This window comes from Eutrigla gurnardus (genome assembly GCF_963514095.1).
Source record: "Eutrigla gurnardus genome assembly, chromosome: 5".
NCBI lineage: Eukaryota > Metazoa > Chordata > Actinopteri > Perciformes > Triglidae > Eutrigla > Eutrigla gurnardus.
The window spans coordinates 30,449,478-30,474,160 of NC_139919.1; the positions used below are offsets into that span (position 1 = coordinate 30,449,478).

Sequence of the window (24,683 nt, forward strand, 5' to 3'; positions counted from 1 at the left end):
AAGTTGACCTTAAATTATGAAGCTAATTATGAACAACTTAACACCAGAATCCACATGGATCCAGATCCAGTAAGGTTGCAGAGCCACCCGTCGCTCCTCCACAGTCCAAATATGGTCATTTCCTTCTACTGGTTGCAAAAAAAGCCAAGATGGGGACGGCCAAAATGCAGAACTGGAGGCTTCATGACGGCGGGGTTTGTTGGAGAGGTTTAAGATGAAACGTGTGAGCAGATAATGAGAACATTATATTTCAGGTTTTTCTTGACCCAACTATGACCACTTCAGTCTCAGACATCATCAGTGGTCCTCACACCTCCCGTCCCGGTTTAGTCCACTGCTGTTCTTGGGATCAGGTCCAGTTTGTTTTCCACACTGGTGAGCAGCTCATTGGCTCTCTGCTGACAGCGGAGTCAGGACGGACTGCCAGGGAGCCCATACATCTGTTTAACCATGTGTTACAAAGCTCTCCATTCTGAGACTCATTGATGCCCAAAGTCACTCCTCACACACACACACACACACCCACACACACACACACACACACCCACACACACACACACACACACACACACACCCACCCACCCACCCACACACACACACCCACACACACACACACACACACACACACACACCCACACACACACACACACACACACACACACCCACACACACACACACACACACCCACCCACACACACACACACACACACACACCCACACACACACACACACACACACACACACACACACCCACACACACACACACACACACACACCCACACACACACGTGCAGTCCGTCGTAACGTCTGTAAATATTTGATGCATTTGAATGTGAATGGTTTCACTGACCTCCTCCTGAAACCGCACACTTTGCAAACTTTGGCACATTTTCAACCTCGGAAAAAATATACAGCACGCTTCCTCGATGTGCATAATTCATTTCATGCATCTCATTGTATTTCAGTGTGACTTATTTTATGGTATGCTGGACCCATGCACTAATGAATACTCATTATGCTCCCTCCCAGAGCTACAGCTGTACTGTTTGCAAGACTGCTCAATTGCAGGTTTTTAATGAGGCCTGGATGCAGACTTTTACATATACATATAAAGGTATATCTGTGCATATATATATATATATATATATATATATATATATATATATATATATACAGTATATATATATATATATATATATCCATGTGGCGCCGTGTTTTTCTTAATGTCTCACCTTTCTGTCAAAGGTTAGTCGTCGTGGTTCAGATTCTGATTTTGTCACATTGAAGGCAACATCCGGTTCTGAAAAGTTCTCTGCTGTCCACCAGGGGGCGACTCCTCTCTGGTTGTATAGAAGTCTATGAGAAAATGGTCCTACTTCTCTCTGCTGGCCACCAGGGGGCGACTCCTCTCTGGTTGTATAGAAGTCTATGAGAAAATGGTCCTTCTTCTCTCTGCTGGCCACCAGGGGGCGACTCCTCTCTGGTTGTATAGAAGTCTATGAGAAAATGGTCCTTCTTCTCTCTGCTGACCACCAGGGGGCGACTCCTCTCTGGTTGTATAGAAGTCTATGAGAAAATGGTCCTACTTCTCTCTGCTGGCCACCAGGGGGCGACTCCTCTCTGGTTGTTGGTACAACATACGATATCTTTTAGATTTGACTACTTTACGTAGTTTTCAAGGGAAGTTTGCTTGCTGTTTCAAAGTGAGGTTAACTAATGACAATAAGTGTATCTATCTTTTAGTGACCTCCTTTCCTTCTTCCTTCCTCAATCTTTGGCCCCGATCCCAACATCCAGACTCGCTCCATCAGTCCCCCCTTTCTGCAGACTTTACATGAGGGAATTACCCACAAGTCATAGCGTTGAAGGCTGGAGGGATTACATTTACACAGAACGATAATATTAAAGATATAATATGGAATGTAAAACACTTGTAGTCTTAATAAAGGGCGATATAAACCTGGTTTATTCATCAACCAGTCATGTTAGTTCTGCTTATTGAAGCTGTTTTGACTAAAACAAGTCATGAGATTATTTTGAGATGCTGCGTTCAAATCAGGCTGTAAAAATAAATCTCACATAAAAACCCACAACTGTAGACAACATGGCGTCCTGATTCTATTCATACCAGCCCTCCTCTCACTCTGCTGTCTACCCGGGAAGTGGGTCCAGTCCCTGAGGGTTCAGGTCTTCAGGCTTCAGGGGGGACACTTCCAGTCTCCGCTCCTCTACTCAGACCCCAGATCAGTTCACTTTGCTGCCGAAAGGGGGCAACAAAGCGGCACTTTCCAGCGTCCTGACACCAAAATCAAAACCCCAACAGCAACACTTGAAGACTTTCGTCTCTCTCTTCGCCTCTGTCCAACATTTCATTCCCTCCCAATAAAAATAATGGAACATAAAAAGACTAAGAAACACAAATGTTTTATTAATTCACCCCAAAAAAACATTAATAATACGAAACGTTTCCAAATTCAAGAAAAGAAGATACTCTCTCTCTCTCTCTCTCTCTCTCTCTCTCTCTCTCTCTCTCTCTCTCTCTCTCTCGCTCACACACACACACACACACACACACACACGTGCGCGTGCGTGCCTCGTGAAGGAACGTCGGAGAGCAGCAGCCGTTCATCCTGATGATCCGGGAAACTCTGCAAACATCAACACGTTCGTTTTCGGAGGAAGGATCATATTTTCATAGATTTATTTATTTATTTATTTTGCACATACCCCCCCCCCCCCCCCCCCCCCCCCGCCCCTCTCTCTCTCTCTCTGGACTCTCTTTAGGCACTTTGGATAAAAGCCTCCCCGAGATGTGGCAGATTGCGCGTCTCTTATCTGCGTCTCTCCGGGCAGGTGAAGCTTCCGAGGGAGGCGAGTAAAGCAGAGCAAGTGTTTCATATCCACGAGAGAGAGAGAAGAGGAAGAGGAGGAAGAAGAGGCGCATCTGATCTTCTTACATCTTATCTCCTCTTTCCAGTTATTTCGGCCACCGAGCCAAAAGTGTGGTTTCTCTTTTTTTTTTTTTTCTCCTCCGCGTATCTTCTTCTTCTTCTAGCTGAGAGCGAGGAGATCCGGCTCCTCTTCATCCTCCCTCCTCCTCATCCTCCTCCGCCGGGTTTGGAGGAGAACCTAGAAGAAGAAGCAGCTCGAGGCTTCACGCGTTTTTCCTTTTCGGCTTCGAGAAGGATTTCCCGAAAAGTCAAGAGGACTTGTTTGTGATTTTGGGACTCGGAGGCTGAGAGAGAGAGAGAGAGAGAGAGAGAGAGAGAGAGAGAGAGAGAGAGAGAGAGAGAGAGAGAGAGAGAGAGAGAGAGAGACATGGAGAACACGCGTGGACTGTGAAACGTCCTTTCTGCTGGATTAGACAGGAAGCAAAGTCCCGGACTTAAACAGCGTTTTGATTCGCAATCATCGACTTTGATGCGGACTGCTTGTTGGAACCGATCGGACTGATTGATCGATAGGGCTGACCGATCGATCAAACTTGGATTTGTGGGGGGATTTAAGAGGAGACAGGGTTCCGCTGCACTGCAGCTCCTCTTCTCCGGGCAGAGCACGAGGCTTCTCCGGCGGCATCACCTCCGGATCGATCGATGATCGGTTAATTGATTAAACAATATACTCACGGAACCAACTGTTTATCGATCGTCTCGTCATTGAGTTGGACTGGAAGCTTGTGTCCCTTTAGGAATATTACACCCGGGCATCTTAAAGCCCCCGTCGGTGTTTCGGGGCACCACGAGGGCAGAAAGTACCACAAAGTACGACGAAGGAGGCGCGTGAACTCATATTTTAATAAGGAGGATTGTAGTGGCGGCGCATCGCGGGACGTTTGGAGGCTGGAAGTTATTTTTGGCTGCAGCAGCAGCAGCAGCGATCCCGGACAGAGACGCACCGACGCGGACTGAACCGGTCTACCTACCCGGTCCCCGGTTTACATCCCGAGATAGACGCGAGGGCGGAGGGGGAGGAAGGAGAGGAGGACAGGATGCGTAACTGCTGCTAATTGGAGCAGACTTAGCCTCCAAATATCTCTGAGGAGAGAGGAGGAGGAGGAGGAGGAGGAGAGGGATTCTACCCTGTTTAGCAGCCAGGAGACGTCCCGTGGTTTCGGGTCTCTCTCACCGATCCTCCGTCCCGTCACAGAGCGGCCGGAGGCGGATTATTCTCCCCGATGTTCACGTCTCCCGCCCGGTCAGCAGCTCGTCATCAGCGCCGCGCGGATCCACGATCACTTCCCAAACACAAGGTGAGCTCCGTCCGCTTTGACGCGCACGTGTGATGAGCTTTTACTTCACGGGCTGTTTATCGTGAGTGCGCGCGCGTGTGCGCGTGAGAGGGAAGAGGAGTTGTTCGTTCGGCTGTGTGTGTGTGTGTGTGTGTGTGTGTGTGTGCACGCGCCTCGTCCGTGGGTGTGAGAGGTGAGAGACCGAGTGGAGTGAGCGTTTTTACGCACGAGTGAGAAAGAGAGAGAGAGCTGTGTGTGTGTGTGTGTGTGTGTGTGTGTGTGTGTGTGTGTGTGTGTCTGTGAGCCAGATTCAAACCACTGCTGGAAAATCACATCTTTAACACTTCGATTCAACTATTTTTTGGTCCTTGAACTCACCATAAGGCCAATAGGCTGCTCATTATTCATTCATCAGACTGCACATGTGTATGTGTGTGTGTGTGTGTGTGTGTGTGTGTGTGTGTGTGTGTGTGTGTGTGTGTGTGTGTGTGTGTGTGTGTGTGTGTGTGAGTGTGTGTGTGTGTGTGTGTGTGTGTCTGTGTGTATGGTAGTATTAAGCTACATGGTTGAGAGATGCATTGCAGCAGAAACAGAGAGCCAGCGATGAAAGTGTTATAATGATTATCCTTTACACTAATCCTTATATTATCAGTACCCCCCCCCCCAACATGGAGGAGGACACCCACACGTTCATTAACATCCTCATAATTACAAACTTAACAGTCACACTAGAAGCTCAGGGCGTCACTGCCTTCATAAGAACCGACTGCTCCATCAGGCTGCACGTACCCCCCCCCCCTCAGCCGGAGCACCTTTGGGTGAAAGGGTGCCGCTTTGCTTCCACTGTATAATTTTCCCATTTGTTTAAGTCTTCACCAAACACAGGCGCTGTTTGTGTGAGTGCTTTACAGCCCAGCAGGTGCCTCCTCTCCCTCCCTCCCTCTCCGGTTTCTCTGGGTGTGTGTGTGTGTGTGTGTGTGTGTGTGAGTGTGTGTGTGTGTGTGTGAGTGTGTGTGTGTGTGTGTGTGTGTGTGTGTGTGTGTGTGATTTATCATGAGTTTCTTGACGTAATGTTTGTGTCACTGCCCCTTTAAGAGTTTAAACATCGTGATTAATATCGTGATATAATCACGTGAATCGTGATTATCGTGGCCGGATCGCCGTTCATCGTCTCTGTGTGCTTTCTAATGGTCGTGTGTCATGTAATGGTGCAGCAATGTAACAGCCAGGCTTTCTCACACACACACACACACACACACACACACACACACACACACACACACACACACACACACACACACACTCACACACACACACACACACACACACACTCTCACACACACACACACACACACACCTCCACGGTCACTGGAGGGATGCGTGGGGTTTAATTATCTCGGCCGTTTAGCAACAAGGTGCGCATCAATCGTCAGGGTGGAGGAAAGCCCAGGCACCCAGCGGAGGTGTGTGTATGTGTGTGTGTGTGTGTGTGTGTGTGTGTGTGTGTGTGTGTGTGTGTGTGTGTGTTGATGATGATTTAAAGTGTGAAACTGCTGTCGTAAAGATCTGACCAGTAGGTAGATGGACCGGCAGCAGAATGCCTCCATCACACTGACCAACAGCAGCCATCTATTACCAGGAGGGGGGGGGGGGGGGAGGAAGGAGGGGGAGGAAGGAGGGGGGGAGGGAGGGAGGGCATGCTGGGATACGATTAGAGAGTACGAGTGGAAATAGAGAAAGAGAGGAGCGATGCCGTGATTAACTCACGTCTTCATTGCTACACGACTTCAGAGCAGACTTCACATTTTTACATCACGTCACAGTAAAACATCGGAAAAACATCGGAAGCACATAGAAACGTACGATGTCTTGTCCCCGAGGACGTCAAAACAGGAAATATAAAAAAACAATTTTTACAGAATAACGTGATGACATCATCCTGAATTCTGGTCTCTGAAGCTCATTTCATATTCGTTTTGTTCCTGTTTATATCAACCTTAGCAACCTTAGCAACCTTAGCAACTTTAGCAACCTTAGCAACTTTAGCAACCTTAGCAACCCTAGCAACCTTAGCAACCTTAGCAACCTTAGCAACTTTAGCAACCTTAGCAACTTTAGCAACCTTAGCAACCTTAGCAACCTTAGCAACTTTAGCAACCTTAGCAACCTCAGCAACCTTAGCAACATTAGCAACCTAAGCAACCTAAGCAACCTTAGCAACCTTAGCAACCTTAGCAACCTAAGCAACCTTAGCAACCTTAGCATCCTTAGCAACCTAAGCAACCTAAGCAACCTTAGCAACCTTAGCAACCTTAGCAACTTTAGCAACCTTAGCAACCTAAGCAACTTTAGCAACCTTAGCAACCTGAGCAACCTTAGCAACCTTAGCAGCCTTCGCAACTTTAGCAACCTCAGCAACCTTAGCACCATTAGCAACCTAAGCAACCTAAGCAACCTTAGCAACCTTAGCAACCTTAGCAACCTAAGCAACCTTAGCAACCTTAGCATCCTTAGCAACCTAAGCAACCTTAGCAACCTTAGCAACCTAAGCAACCTTAGCAACCCTAGCAACCTTAGCAACCTTAGCAACCTTAGCAACTTTAGCGTGTTAGCAGAACTGTATTTTCGTTTTGAGATGAGTCTTGAGTCTTGAATCTAAGGAGCGTTGGGTTTTCTCTTGTAATCGCTTCGTGGTGAAACTAATTCATTCTGTCAGCCGGTGCTGGACTGAATTCCCACTAAGCCGCTGAAATGAAGTGATTAAAAAAAAAAGTTCCTTTCGATGTTTGGAACCATGTGATCATCTTCTCATCCAATCAGACGATCAATCAGCTCAACCGTCCCCTAAATGATATTCATTGATTGAAGACAAAAATGATTACTCGTCTTTTGATCTGAGCTGAAGTGAAGCGATTAAAGAGGAGGAGGAGGAGGAGGAGGAGGAGGAGAGAGTGAATAAAGAAGGGAGGTAGATTTAGAGACAGAAGGAGGAGGAGGAGGAGGAGGAGGAGGAGGAGGAGGAGAGAGTGAATAAAGAAGGGAGGTAGATTTAGAGACAGAAGGAGGAGGAGGAGGAGGAGGAGGAGGAGGAGGAGGAGAGAGTGAATAAAGAAGGGAGGTAGATTTAGAGACAGAAGGAGGAGGAGGAGGAGGAGGAGGAGGAGGAGGAGAGAGTGAATAAAGAAGGGAGGTAGATTTAAAGACAGAAGGAGGAGGAGGAGAGAGAGACGGACATAAATCGAGGAGGGGATGACGAGGCGTGGAGAAATATACGAGAGGGGAAGTCTGGCTGAGAGGACAGCAGGATGAACGAGGGAGGAAGAGAGGGGAGGAAGGAGGGAGGAGGAGGAGGAGGAGGGAGCCGTTGAAGAGCTGCATTACTGTAGATTTGAGATATTGTACATTCAGCCTGTTTGCAGCGATGATTCCTGCCCTGGTTTAGTTTATGGGTTCAAACTTCCACCTTTCAGGATCACTCAACTTAAGTTGCTCCACACGGGACGGGAATGTTGGAGCCCGAGTTAAAGTCCTGTGTTTGTCTGACCCACCCACCTCCTCTTTATCGGTCTCTGTGATGGAGAAGACGGAAGTTGGAGGTCTCATAGAGACCCTGAAGGTGCCCCAATGTGTTGGTATGAAGAAGCCCACATCTCCAAGACCTTGAACGCAGCATTCCCAGTGTTGCATTCATTGTTCTCTGGACGAGACAGTTGACATTTACTCACACGACTACGTTTCATCTCCGTAGCGATGAAGCTAGAACTATCTGTTTCTTCTGTCTGAGCTTCTGATTTCACCACGTCTGTTTTACACGTAAACCGCCGCCGCCGCCCGGCAACCGTGAGACTTCCATGACTTGTGTATTGCAAAAAATTCAAAGAGCAGTTCTGATCAAAGAGATGCCACACAATGTAGTAATCCTCAGACTTCTGTGGAACTCCGGGATAATTTAATGTCACGCACGCCGAAACCATCAAAGAGTCTTTATTTTCGTGCCGTTTGAAAGAACCTGCTTAATGGCATTTTTTTGGCAAGAGGCAGAATCACATTCAGCCTGGTGGTTAATTGCATATTGAATATCTGGGGAAAAACTGAAGGAACACTTTAGTGAGACTGACGACAAGTGGCAAGCCTGATTTATACTTTCAGGTTGTGTTTTCCACCGCGGTTTGTTTTACGGCGGGACACGTTCTCTTTGGAGTGGACTTGCACAAATCAATTCTTCTTTTTCACCAAATAGTTCTGGGCTTCTGCAGCGGCGACAGACAACACAATGCTTTCTGCTCGTCTGCCTCTCCGTTCACACAGAAGTCCTGAACCTGCTCATATCTCAAGCTGGCTTCTGATTTGGCAGGAAGCTTCCACCCCAACTCAAGGGTGGAATTATGAGAATTTAGATCCGTCCACATTCCTGTGAAGGTGATATCCCCCACAAGAGTGACTCTCTGCTCTGATTGTATGGAAGTGCTTGTAGGTGGTGTCCAGCTGAATGGTAGGGGTCATTGACGATCATGCAGAGCGGGGGTTTCACTGCTGTACGTCTACATATACACCCGCTGCACCGTTAGCTGGGCGGCTGTTCCCGAGCTTGTAGGTCAGTCCTCGTCTCGGTGGGGGTCGCACTCCGATGCCCTGAAGACGATAAGGAATCAGTGATTCAGCGCCTTGCTCATCGTCAGCATCACATCTCGCTGCTCGACACGAACAGAGATCATCCGGTTCAAGGTCGCACCAACGCGACGACCTCTAACGGGTTTGTACGCATGCCTAGGATTATTTTTGTCGTGATGGTCGGTATCGACGCAATCTACTCTCAACCTCCCCCCGACGGGGACGCTGTCCACTCCCTACCCTTCACGCCCGTCTACACAGACTTCCAGAGTGTCATTTAAGCGTCTGCAGCCACAAAGTTGAGCGTTTCTGCTCCCCGAAATGTGGACGCGGCGTCCCTCGCCGTATCAGTCATCTCGCCGGTCACAGCGTCTGGATCGCAGCTATTAACCGTCCTTGTGTAAGACATTCTGCTCGCCCGGCTCGCCTTCTGGCATGTCGTCACTTGATAGAAGAGGCAATATGTTTTAATGAGACTGGATCCCAGAGTGAGACTACATTTTTCTTCCATGTCACAGCGAGGAAAAGAAAAAGTTGAAGAAACCTTGGCAACGGAGCAATACCGATGTTTTTTTTCTTTTATCTCCTGCAGGTGTTTTTGGAGGTGAACAAATGAAACCCGTCGTGTTTTTAAAGCCTCCGTCTAAACAAGGAGACGTGTGCTCACCTGGTAAAGTGTCTCTAAGCAGAGATATTTCATGTGAATTCATTTAGAGTTCAACCTTTAGAAGAACAGAACGTAGCTGACAGCGAGATGAATCTTTACGGGTTTTAAATGATATCATTTTTACAACCCAGACAACACTGAACTGTAAGAATGAAAAGTGAAGCCGATGCTGAACTGCCTTAAATTACGCGACTCCTCTCTGGTTGTATAGAAGTCTATGAGAAAATGGTCCTACTTCTCTCTGCTGGCCACCAGGGGGCGACTCCTCTCTGGTTGTATAGAAGTCTATGAGAAAATGGTCCTACTTCTCTCTGCTGGCCACCAGGGGGCGACTCCTCTCTGGTTGTATAGAAGTCTATGAGAAAATGGTCCTACTTCTCCCTGCTGGCCACCAGGGGGCGACTCCTCTCTGGTTGTATAGAAGTCTATGAGAAAATGGTCCTACTTCTCTCTTGATGTATTATCTCAGTAAACATTGTAAACATGAGTTTATGGTCTAGTTTCAAGCTGTGAGCATCTGCTGCACTAGTATCCTTGCATATCTCTGTGTCTTGCCCCCTCCTCCTCCTCCTCCTCCTCGTTGTGACTCTCCAGTTCAGCCTTCAGCACATCCACCAGTGTGCGTGGCCGATCCCTGGTTGACTTAACGCGCTCTGACAGGCCAATCCCTGTGGATGCTGATCAAAAGGAGCAATAGTGTCCACAGCAGCAACAGCGCAGCGCCGGCCGGCTAAAACAGCAGCCGGATACGGCAGAGATCAGGTCCTGCAGGACCGAGTCCACAACTTCATCTGCTGAGTCCACTGTACGGGTTTCCACGCTGTGTAGACGCTGCAGAGCGTTCTCTGCCACCATTAAAGGACCGCAGGGTTCTTGATGTTTTTCATGGGGTTTGCCACCATTAAAGCAGCTCCTGTAAACGGAGATCAGCTGTGTTCATGTGTACGCTGATGAACTCACGGATGTGCTTAGTTTCCAGAAGATGAACGTCAATACTGAGCTGTTTGGGCGGCTGTGGCTCAGAGGTAGAGCGAGTCGTCTTCCAATCAGAAGATTGGCGGTTTGAATCCCGGCTCCTCCAGTCTGCATGCCGAAGTGTCCTTGGGCAAGATACTGAACCCCCAATTGCCCTGGCTCCTCTGCCATCAGTGTAAGAATGTGTGAACGGGTAACAGTGACTGAATGTAGTGTGAAGCTCCTTGAGTAGCTAGTTAGCTAGAAAAGTACTATATAAATGCAGGTCCATTCACCATTTAAGCCAGCGTTTAATTAAAAGGCTTCCTGAACAAGTGAAAGAATAAGAACACAGTGATGTGTGATCATTGTTTTCATATGAAACGGAGTGCAGAGATTTAATTCTCCAGTCTAACAACGCTACTCATTTAAACTACTCAGTTAAACACATCTTTTTAAGTTCATGTTCACACACTCCACATCAGTCACTGGTGATAATGCACCAATGAACCGGGAAGAAGAAGAAGAAGAAGAAGAGGATGAAGACAGTGAAAGCTCAGATGTCAGAGTGTCCCTGAACGCACCAACAGGAAGAGTTCTCAGATCAGTCCTTGCTGGTTTGGAGCTGCATTTTCAGGAAAAAGCAGCTGAATGGAAGTGATCAGAAAGCGATCATGTGAATGGATTAACAGATGACTTGTATGGATTAGCGGCCTGCAGCAGGATCCACACGGTTCTGGAGGTAGGAAGCCAATCCAGCAGCCGGGGTTCAGCTCGGTCAAATGTTTGCTAAGTGTCTGCAGAAGTTCTCGGGTGTCCTTGAACGCATCATTGTTGTGTGTGAGTGTTTGTCAGGTGTTTAAAGGTTAGCAGTGATCTACCTGCTGAGGAGATGGTGGGGTGTTTTCCTGTTTGAGGCTCCTAGCTGCTCCATGTGTGTGGACAGATCACAGATCACAGTTTTCTCATTCACAAGGAAGTCCTGGTCTCTTAAAGCCTGCATCGAGGCCTCGGCCCGCCTGGTTTCATCATTTCAGAGGCAAGGCCACTCGGCTTTTAGAGCTTTTTATTTTTTATTTTTAACAAACACCAAATATCAGGCAGCGAGGCCATCGTCTGAGGTCGCCCTGAAGTTCTTCCTCCTCCTCCTCCTCCTCTTCTCTCCATGTATCAGCCTCCCCATGCAGCTCTATTAATGGAGAGGAGATACAACACAGTTTGTAGTTTCTTTGGAGCGGAGGGGAACTATCAAAGCTATCAGAGGGATTCACAGCCTTTCTAAGACGTGAACACTATGAATAGAATAATTTGATGATAATGGAAATTGCTTCTTTTTTTTATTTGATTTGAGCCGTCAGGTCTGAATAGAAACATACGGCAGCAGCGAGATGCTGTCGGGCTAAATGCCATTTTACAAAACAAGTTTATCTGCGGAGCTAAACTGTGTCGACTGCAGCTGGAACATTCTAATGCTGAGCTGCTCCTCCTCTTCCTCCTCCTCCTCTTCCTCCTCCGTCTGAATGGAGCTGGAAGTCTCGCTGCCAGGCGGTTGCTGTGTGGGCTCGGTTGCCAGGTTGTGGTTTTTCAGGGATGATGTGTCTGAGATCGGCGGGTTACGTGCTTCTCTTTTCTGTGCTGGTGAGCAGCGAGGTTTTAATGGTGAGGTTGAACCGCGATCCGGTCCGTCTGAACCACCTGTAGGACTCAACCAGATCCCAACAGACCAGGTCTCACTCCGCCCGGGTTCTTGATCCTGCACTTTGAATGACCTTGTTGTTGAAGCTGCTTTACAAATACGATCGCCGTGCCTAAAGTTATTTATTTCTGTTCACTTTGAGAAGTCGTCGAGAAGCTGCATCCGAATATAATGATATGAATCTTTAATATTTCTCTCACTAAACGTCCTTATTTTGTTTAAGTACATCGACGTATTGAACAATGTGATGGAAACCTCCATCCATCCATTCAGTTCCTTCCCCTTCTTATCATGTCAACAAAGTTACGTTCCCAAATAACTCATAATTACAGACAGATATGAAGATTCACGTCATGATCGATATTATCCAGATAATCATCCAAATACACTTAAAATGGCACGTAAACATACTGGAATCTCTTAGTTTATAAAGAAAGAAATATATTCAGCTTTTTTTTCAAATTCAGTGTGATTTTATTGCTATAAACGATCCTGCATCGTCCCGTTGCTAATGACAACACTAACATTGCTGTTTTTCAGCAGATATAATGTTAACCATGCTCACAGGCTTAGCTTAGCCTGTTAGCTCAATGAGCTAAATGCAGCGTGTAAAGCGCAGCTCACACGGACGGTTCCCTGCGGAACACCGCTTGCCATGCCAGAACGTTCATTCACTAATCTCAGTTTCTTTGCTTACTCTTCACTTAACCCACTTTGTCTCCTCACGGGGACTTCAGGATCAGCAGGAAGGGCTGGTGTGTGTGTGTGTGTGTGTGTGTGTGTGTGTGTGTGTGTGTGTGTGTGTGTGTGTGTGTGTGTGTGTGTGTGTGTGTGTGTGTGTGTGTGTGTGTGTGTGTGTGTGTGCAATACACACATTCAACCGTGGAAGGAGAGAGAGAGAGAGAGTGTGTGTGTGTGTGTGTGTTTAAATAGAAAATCTGGCAACTGAGCCCAAACCTGTTTATGTAAACATTAATCTTGGCTAAACTGCTGATAGATTGGCTTCACACACACACACACACACACACACACACACACACACACACACACACACACACACACACACACAGGCGAGGTAATAGCTTCAGTCCCACCTCTCAGCTGACGTCCCCCCATGAATGCGGGTGGAGGAGCGAGGCCTCGTGTAATTAAGTTCTACATGTGCAAATCCAGTTGTGAAGCAATGCTTATGAGATCCACTGTATAATCACATCGCCCGAAAGGGAGAGGCCGCTTACTTAGCAGGTCCCCCCCCCCCTGTGTGTGTGTGTGTGTGTGTGTGTGTGCAACACAAATATTACACTGCATTTCATTGTGTGCTGCACTGATTGATAGAGGAGAGAGTGAGAGAGCTGCAGTGTGTGTGTGTGTGTGTGTGTGTCTGTGTGCGTGTGCAATAAATCTTGCCTGTACATTATTTCTTAGGAGTCCCAGTGGAACGTTGTAGTGTCAATAGAGCAGGATTTAAAAGGGATGCAGAGGGAATATCAGGGAAAATTAACTGTGTGTGTGTGTGTGTGTGTGTGTGTGTTGTGTGTGTTGTGTGTGTTGTGTGTGGTGTGTGTGGTGTGTGTGGTGTGTGTGTGTGTGTGTGTTTGCTGTACTCACACGGATTCTATAAAAGAGGACACTCCTTTAAACCTTTGCTTATTTAAGGTTAAAAGTTTATGTTAAATTCAAGGTATGAGGAGTTAATTCGTGTGTGTGTGTGTGTGTGTGTGTGTGTGTGTGTGTGTGTGTGTGTGTGTGTGTGTGTGTGTGTGTGTGTGTGTGTGTGTGTGTGTGTGTGTGTGTGTGTGTGTGTGTGTGCTATCCAGCGGGGATATTGTGACTTCACAGAGGCATTGTTATTGAAATGAAACATAATGTCAAGCCGTGTCCTGGAGCTCATCTCATCTCGCCGGCTCTTGTTCGGGGATTTGGCCTCGTGAAACGCAACAGTTGTTCTGTTTTCTTCTCCGCCTGTTTATTTCCTGTAAGGAGGCGGCGGTGTAAAATGAGTTGGCACCGTTCCATTATGAACAGGGGGGTTACAACGGAGTACCAAATGGGTTTTGCACTGTTTACTCTTGTCAAAAAAAAAAAGTGAAACTCGTTTGTCATTTTGGAGTTCTTTGTGACCAGCCGGCGTGTCGACCAATCACAGCTCTGGATTGGCTGCTGGAAATCAATTAAACTATATTTCTGCATCACCGTTCCTTTAAAGCTGCTGCACAGACTCACGGCGACGATATGAAAGTTGCAGAAATCCCACAGTCCATGAACGTGTCTTGAAGTTTTTCTGGCAGGTAGGCGTCCCTCAGGGTACTGAGGAGCTTCATCCCAGCAGTTATCTTGACGATTTATCACCACGGCAACCACTGTTGCATGATAGACGAGCATCGCCCCTTTGCTTTTATTAATAATGAATCATTTCAGTGCCGTTCTTTGCTCTTCTTTCAATTAAGAAATCTTCTGATGTGAAATAACCGATGCTAATGCAGCTATGCTAACCTCTCCGAAGCCACGCCCCCCTCAGCCGCCACTAGCTCCTTGCAGGACGCCGATTGGTCCGTTCTCTTGCTTACCCAACACACACATTAATTAAAGTTACAATCCTGGTCAGCAGCTGGACCAGAATGCATTGCTTCCATCCTAAACCGGGTCCACACTGCAGTTATTTGAGGTTTCTTTTCTGCGTTTATGGTTTTCTGAAAGCAAACATTCTCTGTCATGGAGGTCCATATGAGCGTTTTATGAGTTCATGGTATTCCTCGTTCCAACACAGAGATTCAGATTCTCTCAGCTTCAAAGTGAAACTTCCATTACAGTGAAATTCTTTCTTCTGATGGAAGTGTTTTTACAAGGTGAAACCGTCTCTGTATCTCCATGACGATGACAAAACAAATAACAGGACTTCTGAGTTTTTGTTAAATTCCGTTTTCAAGCTAAAAAAGAAAAAAAATCTAATTTCATACAACCATCACTTCTCTTGGTGATGTGTTGACTTTAATGGCTTTCATGTGCAAATCTTAAATGTCATCGTTGCTGCTGACGCACTGTGATCATCTTCATCATCTTCATCATCTTCATCGTCACATGGCAGTGGAACAAACACACCAGGCTTCATTTCCAGCAACATTGCCGCGTGTTGATTGGAGAGTTGTTGATGTTGCTGATGTGAAATTGAAGCTGATTGTTTTTTTTCTCTGTTGATGATTCGTCGATAAATGTCAGCTCTGCTGATAGAAACTCCATTCATCAGATCAGAGTACCATCCATCTGAGATCCTAAACTCCTCCACACGGGCTCACGACACGGCTGTGAAATGTCATCTATTGTTTTCTGTTGCTGAGCACAACTTGTGGACGATGTTAATGAAACCACAACGTTGGGGTTGTAGAGAGACGATGTTTAAATAAGGACGGACAGTCAGAACGATGAAACCTCGTTGCCTGGTTGAAAGTGTTGATGGACCCTCCATCTGCCCACCTTTCTGAATATTTAATAATCAATACTGTGTTCTCGTCCTCCAATCGGAGGACCGGTGGTTTGAATCCCGGCTCCTGACGTTATGGTTGAGCAACTAGAAACAGAAAGAATGAAACAAACAGCGACGTTACAAAAGGAGAATACGATACGATGATGATGACCCCCCCGCTGCTCCTTTTTATCCCCTCCGTTCATTCTAATATGACATCCAGCATGATGTCAATAAGTAATAAGGAGCGGGGAGCGTCCATTTATTATTCATAAATGTCTAATGTTATCAGAGAAACATTGATTTATGATTATTGAACGCTTGAACAAGAGGAAGCGACGATGACGGAGCGATGCAGAGAGATGGATGATAACAATACTGTCAAGTGAATCTACATATTCTCTATCGTTTAAAGGGACAGTTCACCCCAAAATACAGAAAGTGTTTCCTCTTATCTTTATGTGCTCTATTCAGTCATTTATGCTCTATTTAGAGTTCAATAGGGGATGCTTTAGGGGCGGGGCTACCTGCTGATTGACAGGTACAGATATCAAATGAAAGCTAAAATTTATATTTATGAAGAATATAAAATCATGAATTTAAGCCCCAATTTGATGGAAATAACCATATTCATGTCTTCAGGATTTTTCACAATATTTTGGGAGAGGAAATGGAAGAAGAGGAGAAAATAAAGATACGTTTCTTATTTCATTGCTCTCTCTCTCTCTCTCTCTCTCTCTCTCTCTCTCTCTCTCTCTCTCTCCTGACCCTTCACCCCCTCACAGCCTCACATGTTTATCCTCACTTTCTAAATTATTGCCAATATGTGACCTTAGCGGGTGAAGGGAAAGGTGTGTGTGTGTGTGTGTGTGTGTGTGTGTGTGTGTGTGTGTGTGTGTGTGTGTGTGTGTGTGTCTGTGTGTGTGTGTGTGTGTGTGTGTGTGTGTGTCAGGGTTAAAGGACAGCTGTACACAATGTGACCAATTAAAGGTGCATTTGGTTCGCCATTGACCTCTGACCCCACGCCAGAAGACGGTTCGATCTGCAGGAAAGGAAGGAAGGAGTTCGTCTCAGAATAACAGAGGTGAAGAAAAACGTTCTTTTCCTCTTTGAATCAACACACGTGAATCTCCCCGGTAAAACCATGGTGATGGTCTGAGGGGGCGTGGCTTCAGGAGGATGGTACAAACGGGATTTTCTAAGTGATAATACATAACGAGGAGCCCTGAACATAAAAAAGGAACCATATTGTTGAGTTTTCATGTGATAAGCAGTTTGAGAGAGTCTCCCCTTCCTCTTTGTTGTTCTGCTCCCGTCACATTTTACTCACTGTGGCCTTTTTTTATTTAAATGCATTATATTGTGCTATAAACCTTTTACCTTTTAACAACCTCGTTTTGATGAAATGCCCCAATTTAAATGTTTGAGCCTCCGTCGAACACGATGTGTTGAAAGACCGTCGGGAAAGTTGAAGATCTGACGATAATGTCTGGTTTTACAGCTCCTGGCTATCTGATAATTGGTGATTTTGTTAAAAGGAAAGCAGATTCTGGGGTCACAGGTTACCCTCCATCCGTTTGCTAATGACCCGTCCAGTCACACGGCTCCATGTGTGCCGTTTCATTCATCAGAAGGCGTCCCGCTCGCCTGCTGGACGTCCATCCTTTACCTTTCTGCTGCTTTGTGTTTGTGAGCGCCGGCGTGGCGGGAAAGGGAACGCCGCCGAGCCTTTTCTCTCTGCTGGAGCTGCTCGTCTGCTTCCTGGTAATGACGCGGCCAGGAAAGTACAGGCTGTCATGGCGGGACCCTCCGAGGAGCGAAGGCAACGTATGAAAAGCATCGTGACTGAAAGGATCATTTGGGGAAGATGGGTTTTTTTATTATTTTCTGCTCCTCATGTGGAAGAATCGCTGCTCGTTGTTATTTTTGAGTGGAGGGGGATCTTTGTTTTGAGATGTTTTTTGCACTCCGTTGTTTTTCGGCCAATTACAGTGTGCGGTGACAGGAGGGGGAGGAGGGGGAGGAGGGGGGAGACGGGACAGGCCATTGGCTGTCGGTGCTAAAGAGCATCCTGCCTCCCTGTTTGCTCGCCGTGTCGGGGAGAAAATTACTAACATCCCTCCTACAAGTCTTCATCTGCTAAACAGATGCTGCTCAATGCCAAATGGGTCATTACACCAACTAAACTGTGTGTGTGTGCAGACTTGATATTTGTGTAAGTGTGTGTGTGTGTATGTATTATGAATTAGTATGTGGTATTGATGAGGACATATGGCGTTTCCATATGGGTGTTATGCTTGGTGGAGTCTCACTGCGACCCCTAGTTGATGTGTTTCTTCTGTTAATGACTCCATCATCCTCCACGTTGCTGTTGTTGTTGATTTTTTAATCATTGTTATTGTTTAATTACCGCTCCTTGCTCGTTTCTTATTGGTCGAATCGGGAGCTAAAGGGCTCTTTAAGGGGTTTTAATTTCCACTCAAGTGACGAACCGGGATCAGATTCAGTGATCCCAACAAGCCAACGAGTGTATTCTCATTACCAGGATGGACATCACAGAACCTTCCAGGCCTTCTATCGGCTGTTTGTTAAAACGCTCTCAAGGCCTTAAAACATTGCTCTCATGGAAAATGTCAGAGCAGACATTTTAAAACACAATTAGTTACATACACTGTCCTACTCATTTACATTCCCAAACCCAGCTTCTGCCAACAGGTCAAGTGATCGGTTCCCTTCTAGCATCGCTTTGAAATCAATCAAATCAACCCGACTTGTCAATCAGCGGAAAGTGGCATTTTGTCCAAAACTGCTGTCATAGTTTAAATCGTCATACCCGACAAGGACGTTTCACCTAAACCCTGATATTTTTTTCTCCTCAACCAAACTTGGTGGTTTTGTTTGCATCACAACATAAACACGTCTACAGTGTTCAGACGCTCGTATGCGTTTGACTGTCTTCCCGCTGTAGAAACGTCTTCACGCTCTCAGTTTGGAAACTTAATACCCGCAGGACGAACGCCAACGTTTTAATGAGAAATTGAATAAGTTATTTGGCCGTTCCTAACCCTCATTAACTTTCATAATGTGCTGCCCTCCAGCAGGAGAGTCTGCTGCAGAGACCTGGAAGAGAAGAAAAAGAAAAGTTGCTTCTGGCACGAAGCTGCACATAACAGCGGCAGGTTTGAAACCATATATCATGTACATTTGTCCTTCTGTAGCGATGCAATTACATTTCCTCCTCCTCTCCGATGACGATGATGGGCATCAGGATGTCTGCTTATTCTCTGAACTTACAAACAGTGGAACTCGCAGCAGGAACATTGTATTTTCCAAGAACAAAACATTTCTTTAAAAGCTTTTCTTTGAGGCCGGAGAGTGTCTTTTTAGAAGGATTTGGACATAGAGGGACAAGCAGACTCGCTGGTCATGTGACATTCGTCTTTTTATATAATTACGGAGCCTTCTTGTCCACGAACGACAAGCAGTTACACACACAACGGGAGAAAGACGATCGATTGAGGCAGCAGCATAGGGACGACACACACATGCAGCATGTATAGGGACACCTGCAGATACATGAAGACAGAAATGCATATATAGGGTAAAGACACACACACTCACACACACACACACACACACACACACACACACACACACACCCCGTGGTCTTCCAGCCTCCATGCTGAACGTGATGTTATTAGAAGTGGCTTAATGGTGCCATATTGTTTCCCTTCTCTGCAACACACACACGGACACACTCACATTGAGACTCAAGACAAAGAGCATCACACTTCCCCACGACCACACACACACACACACACACACACACACACACTGCAGGATCCTCCTCCCTCTGTCCATGTATTCATTTAACGAGGAGCCAACATGTCTATATGTCTACGTTCTTCTTATTTTCACGTCGATGCCCAAAACAACCATCAGGATAAAAAGGCCCTGATATTTCTTTAAGATGACTAAATATAAATAGGACAAGACGTAAAGAGACAAAAACCAGGAAGACAAGAGCAACGTAATCCATGAATTTACTGCTCGGAGCATGTAAAGCACTGCACAGGATACGAACCCAAAACGCTATTTCATCTGAAGAAGCATCAATGTGACCAGTCGGATGATCAGAGACGGATCCGGACATTCATATTCACATGTGACGGTGCAAATACTATGGCTATGAAAAAATAAATAACGGAGCCGAGAGAGGGGGGCAATATTCAGAGAAAAATTAGACAAATTTTCACAAACTTCTATACAAGCAGAGAGGAGTTGCCCCCTGGTGGCCAGCAGAGAGAAGTAGGACCATTTTCTCATAGACTTCTATACAACCAGAGAGGAGTCGCCCCCTGGTGGCCAGCAGAGAGAAGTAGGACCATTTTCTCATAGACTTCTATACAACCAGAGAGGAGTCGCCCCCTGGTGGCCAGCAGAGAGAAGTAGGACCATTTTCTCATAGACTTCTATACAACCAGAGAGGAGTCGCCCCCTGGTGGCCAGCAGAGAGAAGTAGGACCATTTTCTCATAGACTTCTATACAACCAGAGAGGAGTCGCCCCCTGGTGGCCAGCAGAGAGAAGTAGGACCATTTTCTCATAGACTTCTATACAACCAGAGAGGAGTCGCCCCCTGGTGGCCAGCAGAGAGAAGTAGGACCATTTTCTCATAGACTTCTATACAACCAGAGAGGAGTCGCCCCCTGGTGGCCAGCAGAGAGAAGTAGGACCATTTTCTCATAGACTTCTATACAACCAGAGAGGAGTCGCCCCCTGGTGGCCAGCAGAGAGAAGTAGGACCATTTTCTCATAGACTTCTATACAACCAGAGAGGAGTCGCCCCCTGGTGGCCAGCAGAGAGAAGTAGGACCATTTCGTCGTAAAATACCGAACATGGACAAAAGGAGAAAGTAGTTGGAAGGAAATACTGAAACCTGCTGATTGAAACCAAATCCAAAGTCTGCTGTCTGTCTGAGCCACTCGTTGGTTGGAGTTTGGTGTCCAGTCGGGTCTATATGAGGGGATTTTAACTCTTCTCTGTAATCCAGGCCGACTGGCAATCAGGTGATCGATGCTGAGCCGAACGCTGAGTCATCGATTTCCCCCGTTTTCCCCCCTCTTCTCTGCCGTCGGTGTAAATGTGTCCAAACCCTGCTTTTCTGCCCGTCTACGTCTTTCTCTTTCCTCCCCACTTTAATTCTCCTCTTGTATCCCCCCCCCCCTCCCTATTACCCCTCACAGAGCAGTCACCATTTTAAGGGAAAATCCATTTCTCTTTACTCAGATTATCACATAGCTCCTCTTAGTAATTGAAGCGGGCTGCCTCGTCAATGGGATTGTATTGGAATACAATAGTCTGCTGAGCGAAGCCGTGGTGGATCATGAATAGCCAGAGGTAGCACTAAAACTGTCTGGCTGTTGTTACGCCGCTGTAAAAGACACATTACTCACATTTTTAACCAGGCCTCCATGGGAAATAATTACTTTAGCAAGAGAGAGCGAGGCTTCCCTGAACTCCTTCATTTGACATTAAGGGAAAACGGCCTTTTTGGAAGCTTTTATCTGCCCAAAGAAAAACATCTGATGACTTATGATTGGACCGGTTTACGGCGGCCGCATGGCGCCCAGACGCCGACCTTCTTAAGAGGGAAGCCGAGGCTGAAGCGCCTTGAATTTGCATTTTCTCTAACGGCCATCAGGGGGCGACGACTCTGGTTACAAAAAGAATTCTGATTGCATGGAAGTCGATGAGAAAACAGAGGTGGGAAGTCAAATATCTTTTCTAATTCTCACATTTTCAAACAGGCTTGTTACTTCAGTCTGAATGCATACGAGATGCATATGACAACGTCCTCTTGTTACATCCAGACTCTGGCAGCGCGGCTGAGAACAGTTTGTTTTTACATGAATCCTCTTTAAAACATGAAGAGCAGCTTTGGCTTGGAGGCTTCTGTTCCAAGAGAAGCTGCAGCCTCGACTGTAAAAGTCCCCACCACTTTTACGACAACGTTTTTTTTAATATATATATATATAATTGGCTGGTTTACGAGACAATCCTCTGCAGCATTTCTCACACCTATTTTGCTAAAAGCTGTATTTATGGTAAAATAAATCTCCTGTCTGATTGCAGCGGTACATCCTTGCAGCCGGCGTATTTTTAGTTCCTATTGTTTTGTTACATTCAAACCTTTTTTTTTATTACAAGGGTCTGCGTTGTGCATCGGTGACCTATGAACTCAAACTCAAGTCTGTGTCAGCAGAGGTGAGTTTGGAGGAGCTGAACGATCTCTGGGAGGCCGTGGATGTGTGTTTCTGAGCACAAGGATATGAGCATTCGCCCGCTTGTGTTTTCCACAGATGGTGTGTGTGTGTGTGTGTGTGTGTGTGTGTGTGTGTGTGTGTGTGTGTGTGTGTGTGTGTGTGTGTGTGTGTGTGTGTGTGTGTGCCATGTTGGACCAGCTCAGCAGCTGCTAGTTACTCCAACAGAAGAATCTCTTTCCGAAAATCACTCACTGCTCATAGTGGACTGTAGTTCTGTCTGCATGTATAGAGACTATTATTATTTTTATTATTATTATTATTATTATTATTATTATTATTTACCCTATATAATGCACTCAAAACATCCCACAGTTAATCTTAAATAGTGTAGAATCCGGTGGTCCCTAAGCCAGCATTAAAGACCCATCATGCATTGCTCTGAAGGAAAATGACTGTTTATAAATACATATAAAGCAAAGTGCTTTATATGTATTTATTAATTTATTAAGATAGGCTTCTTGTCTCCACATTGACAACAGCAGCGTGTATGTATATATATCATTCTGTTGTTACCTTTCACAATAAAAGCCTGAGACATATTTATTCTGTCACTCCTCATCTCCAAAGTCCTCTCTTCTCCTCCCTCTTTCTCTCCGTCCTTTTGTTTGTTATTATACAACACCTAACCCCCCCCCCCCCCCCCCCCCCCCTCCTCCCCCCTGGCCTGTCATGCTGAGGCAGTTGTCAACACTCGGCCGGACCGAAATCCTTTTTTTTTCTCATCTTCTCCACCTCCATCCGTTCCCGCTGTCCCATTTCCACTCAGTCTGTTATCCTTTCTTTGTCACCACATCCTCCCACTCCCTTTCCTCCTCGCTCCGTTCTCTCTTCCCTAATATTTCTTTCTTTCCACGGTTCAACTCAGCTGAACCTCTGCGTTCATTTTATTGCCATCTGTAGGTATTAAAAATACATGCAGGGAAAGTTTTATGGGGCGAGAGGGAGAGTGCACGGCGATAAAAATACAAAACAGTCGTTGCTTTTCGCTCTTTCCCTCCATCAACCTCTGGCGTCGCCGTCCGTCCGTCACGACATCTCGTCTTGTTTGACGTCAGTCCTTCCCACCTACTTCCTGTTGGGACGTGAGAGGAGGAAACGGATGGGAACGCTTTAATATTACGTTGGAACAACTAAGTTCCAGATCACTGGGCAACCTTCAGTTCTGAGAAGTGAAGCCGAATCTGAAGTGCCTTTAATCTGTCATTCTCTCTGCTGGCCACCAGAGGGCGACTCTTCTCCCGAAGTTGTTCTGAGTGATAAACTAAATATATTCACTCTCTCCTTTTGGCTTTCTTTAGTCTCCACTGACTCCAGAGGGAAATATCTTCAGGCTTGTTGCCTCTTAATTGCTCAGTTATGTTCACCTCTCTATGGGTACACCGGATTTATCAGAGAGGTAAAACAGAGCGGATGACATTTGTTAGAGTGAAGTGAAACAGTAAAGTTCAGGGCTGTAAAAAACAAAAAAAACACTGAAGCAATTAGCTAACAGATGTTAAAACGCTCCGTGGAGCCGAGCAGAGTCCAAATCTGTGGGTTCATAACTCAGCCGGCTTCATCTTTCACGATACGCATATTTATTGGAGCGCTGCTGTTGTAGAGCAGCTTTAAATATTACTGCAGGTTTAATGGCGTGTCATCACCGGGTCGTTTTGGACTCCAAACACCTGCAGGATGTGGATTTGAAAAGGTTGAAACGCCGAAAATATTCCTCTGAAATGTAATTGAGACAATATGAGACGTGAAGTGCAGCTGCTACCTGTCTCACTGATGAAGACGTATGAAGAAGCAGCTGTGGGAGATACAGATGTCACTGAGCTCCGACTCTTCTTTTAACACGTTTGGACATTTCTTTGTCTTGTTTATCTATTTATTTTAATATATATGTGTATAATGTTATTTTTTCTGCATTGTGCCCTTTATATATTTGTTGAGCTGTGTGTTTTCACAGTGATGATGTTGCTACTGTGACTGAGTGACGGGGTTTAGTTGTCTGAATCTGAATCTGAATGTTCCACTTTGGGCGTCGTCGCCTCATCACTCGCTCCTCCTCATCTGGATCCATGAGAGGACGAGGAGGCGATCGGTCCATATGCTCCCGTAACCTCGGCGATGAGGAGACGAGCTCCCCTCTGCTCTGTCGCCCTGAGGGGGCAAAGATGTTCCTCTTCTTCCTCTTCTTTGGCCAAAGGAGAATCAGATACTGGAGGAGGAGGAGGATGTGTGTAGCATTGGCACACATCCTCCTCCTCCTCTCCTTCTGGCAGACAAGCTATCTGACACAACTGATTACTCATCTCATTACAGTCAGCGCTTAACCTCTGTGTGTGTGTGTGTGTGTGTGTGTGTGTGTGTGGCCTCGGTCCACTAAATGCACTCCAGGAAATACTTTGAAACACCACGTCGCTCCGACATATGTGTCTCCAGTGTTTTTAACGGCTCATCGGCGGACGCCGTTGTGTATTTTGTGCGTCTGGCGTCACATTAACGGCGAACGTCTCCGGGCTCGTTAACGCTAAAGTGTGTGTGTGTGTGTGTGTCCACAGAGTTCACTTGTGTTTAGCGTGCCAAGCTAAACGTCCTGCAGCTCTTGGCAGAAGTCACAAAATGCTGTGTGTGTGTATATGTATTATTGTATGTGTGTGTGTGTGTGTGTGTGTGTGTGTGTGAGGAGAAGAGGAAGTGTGTTTCTGCTGCGAGGCGTGTGTTCACCGTCAATCATTCATCGTAGCGTGAGGACA

The 24,683-nt window shown here is 46.2% G+C and overlaps 1 protein-coding gene across 2 annotated transcripts in view; it reads left to right on the forward strand.

Annotated features, from left to right (window-relative positions):
* Window positions 1-3,309: 3,309 nt before the first annotated feature.
* The window catches only part of il1rapl2 (interleukin 1 receptor accessory protein-like 2), a 249,957-nt gene continuing 228,583 nt past the window's right edge, over window positions 3,310-24,683 (forward strand). For both annotated transcript variants that reach the window (XM_084010420.1, XM_084010421.1), the window contains exon 1: window positions 3,310-4,249. In XM_084010420.1, coding sequence (XP_083866546.1) covers window positions 4,175-4,249 — 75 coding nt within the window. In that variant the 5' untranslated portion in view covers window positions 3,310-4,174. The remainder of the gene's footprint in view (window positions 4,250-24,683) is intronic.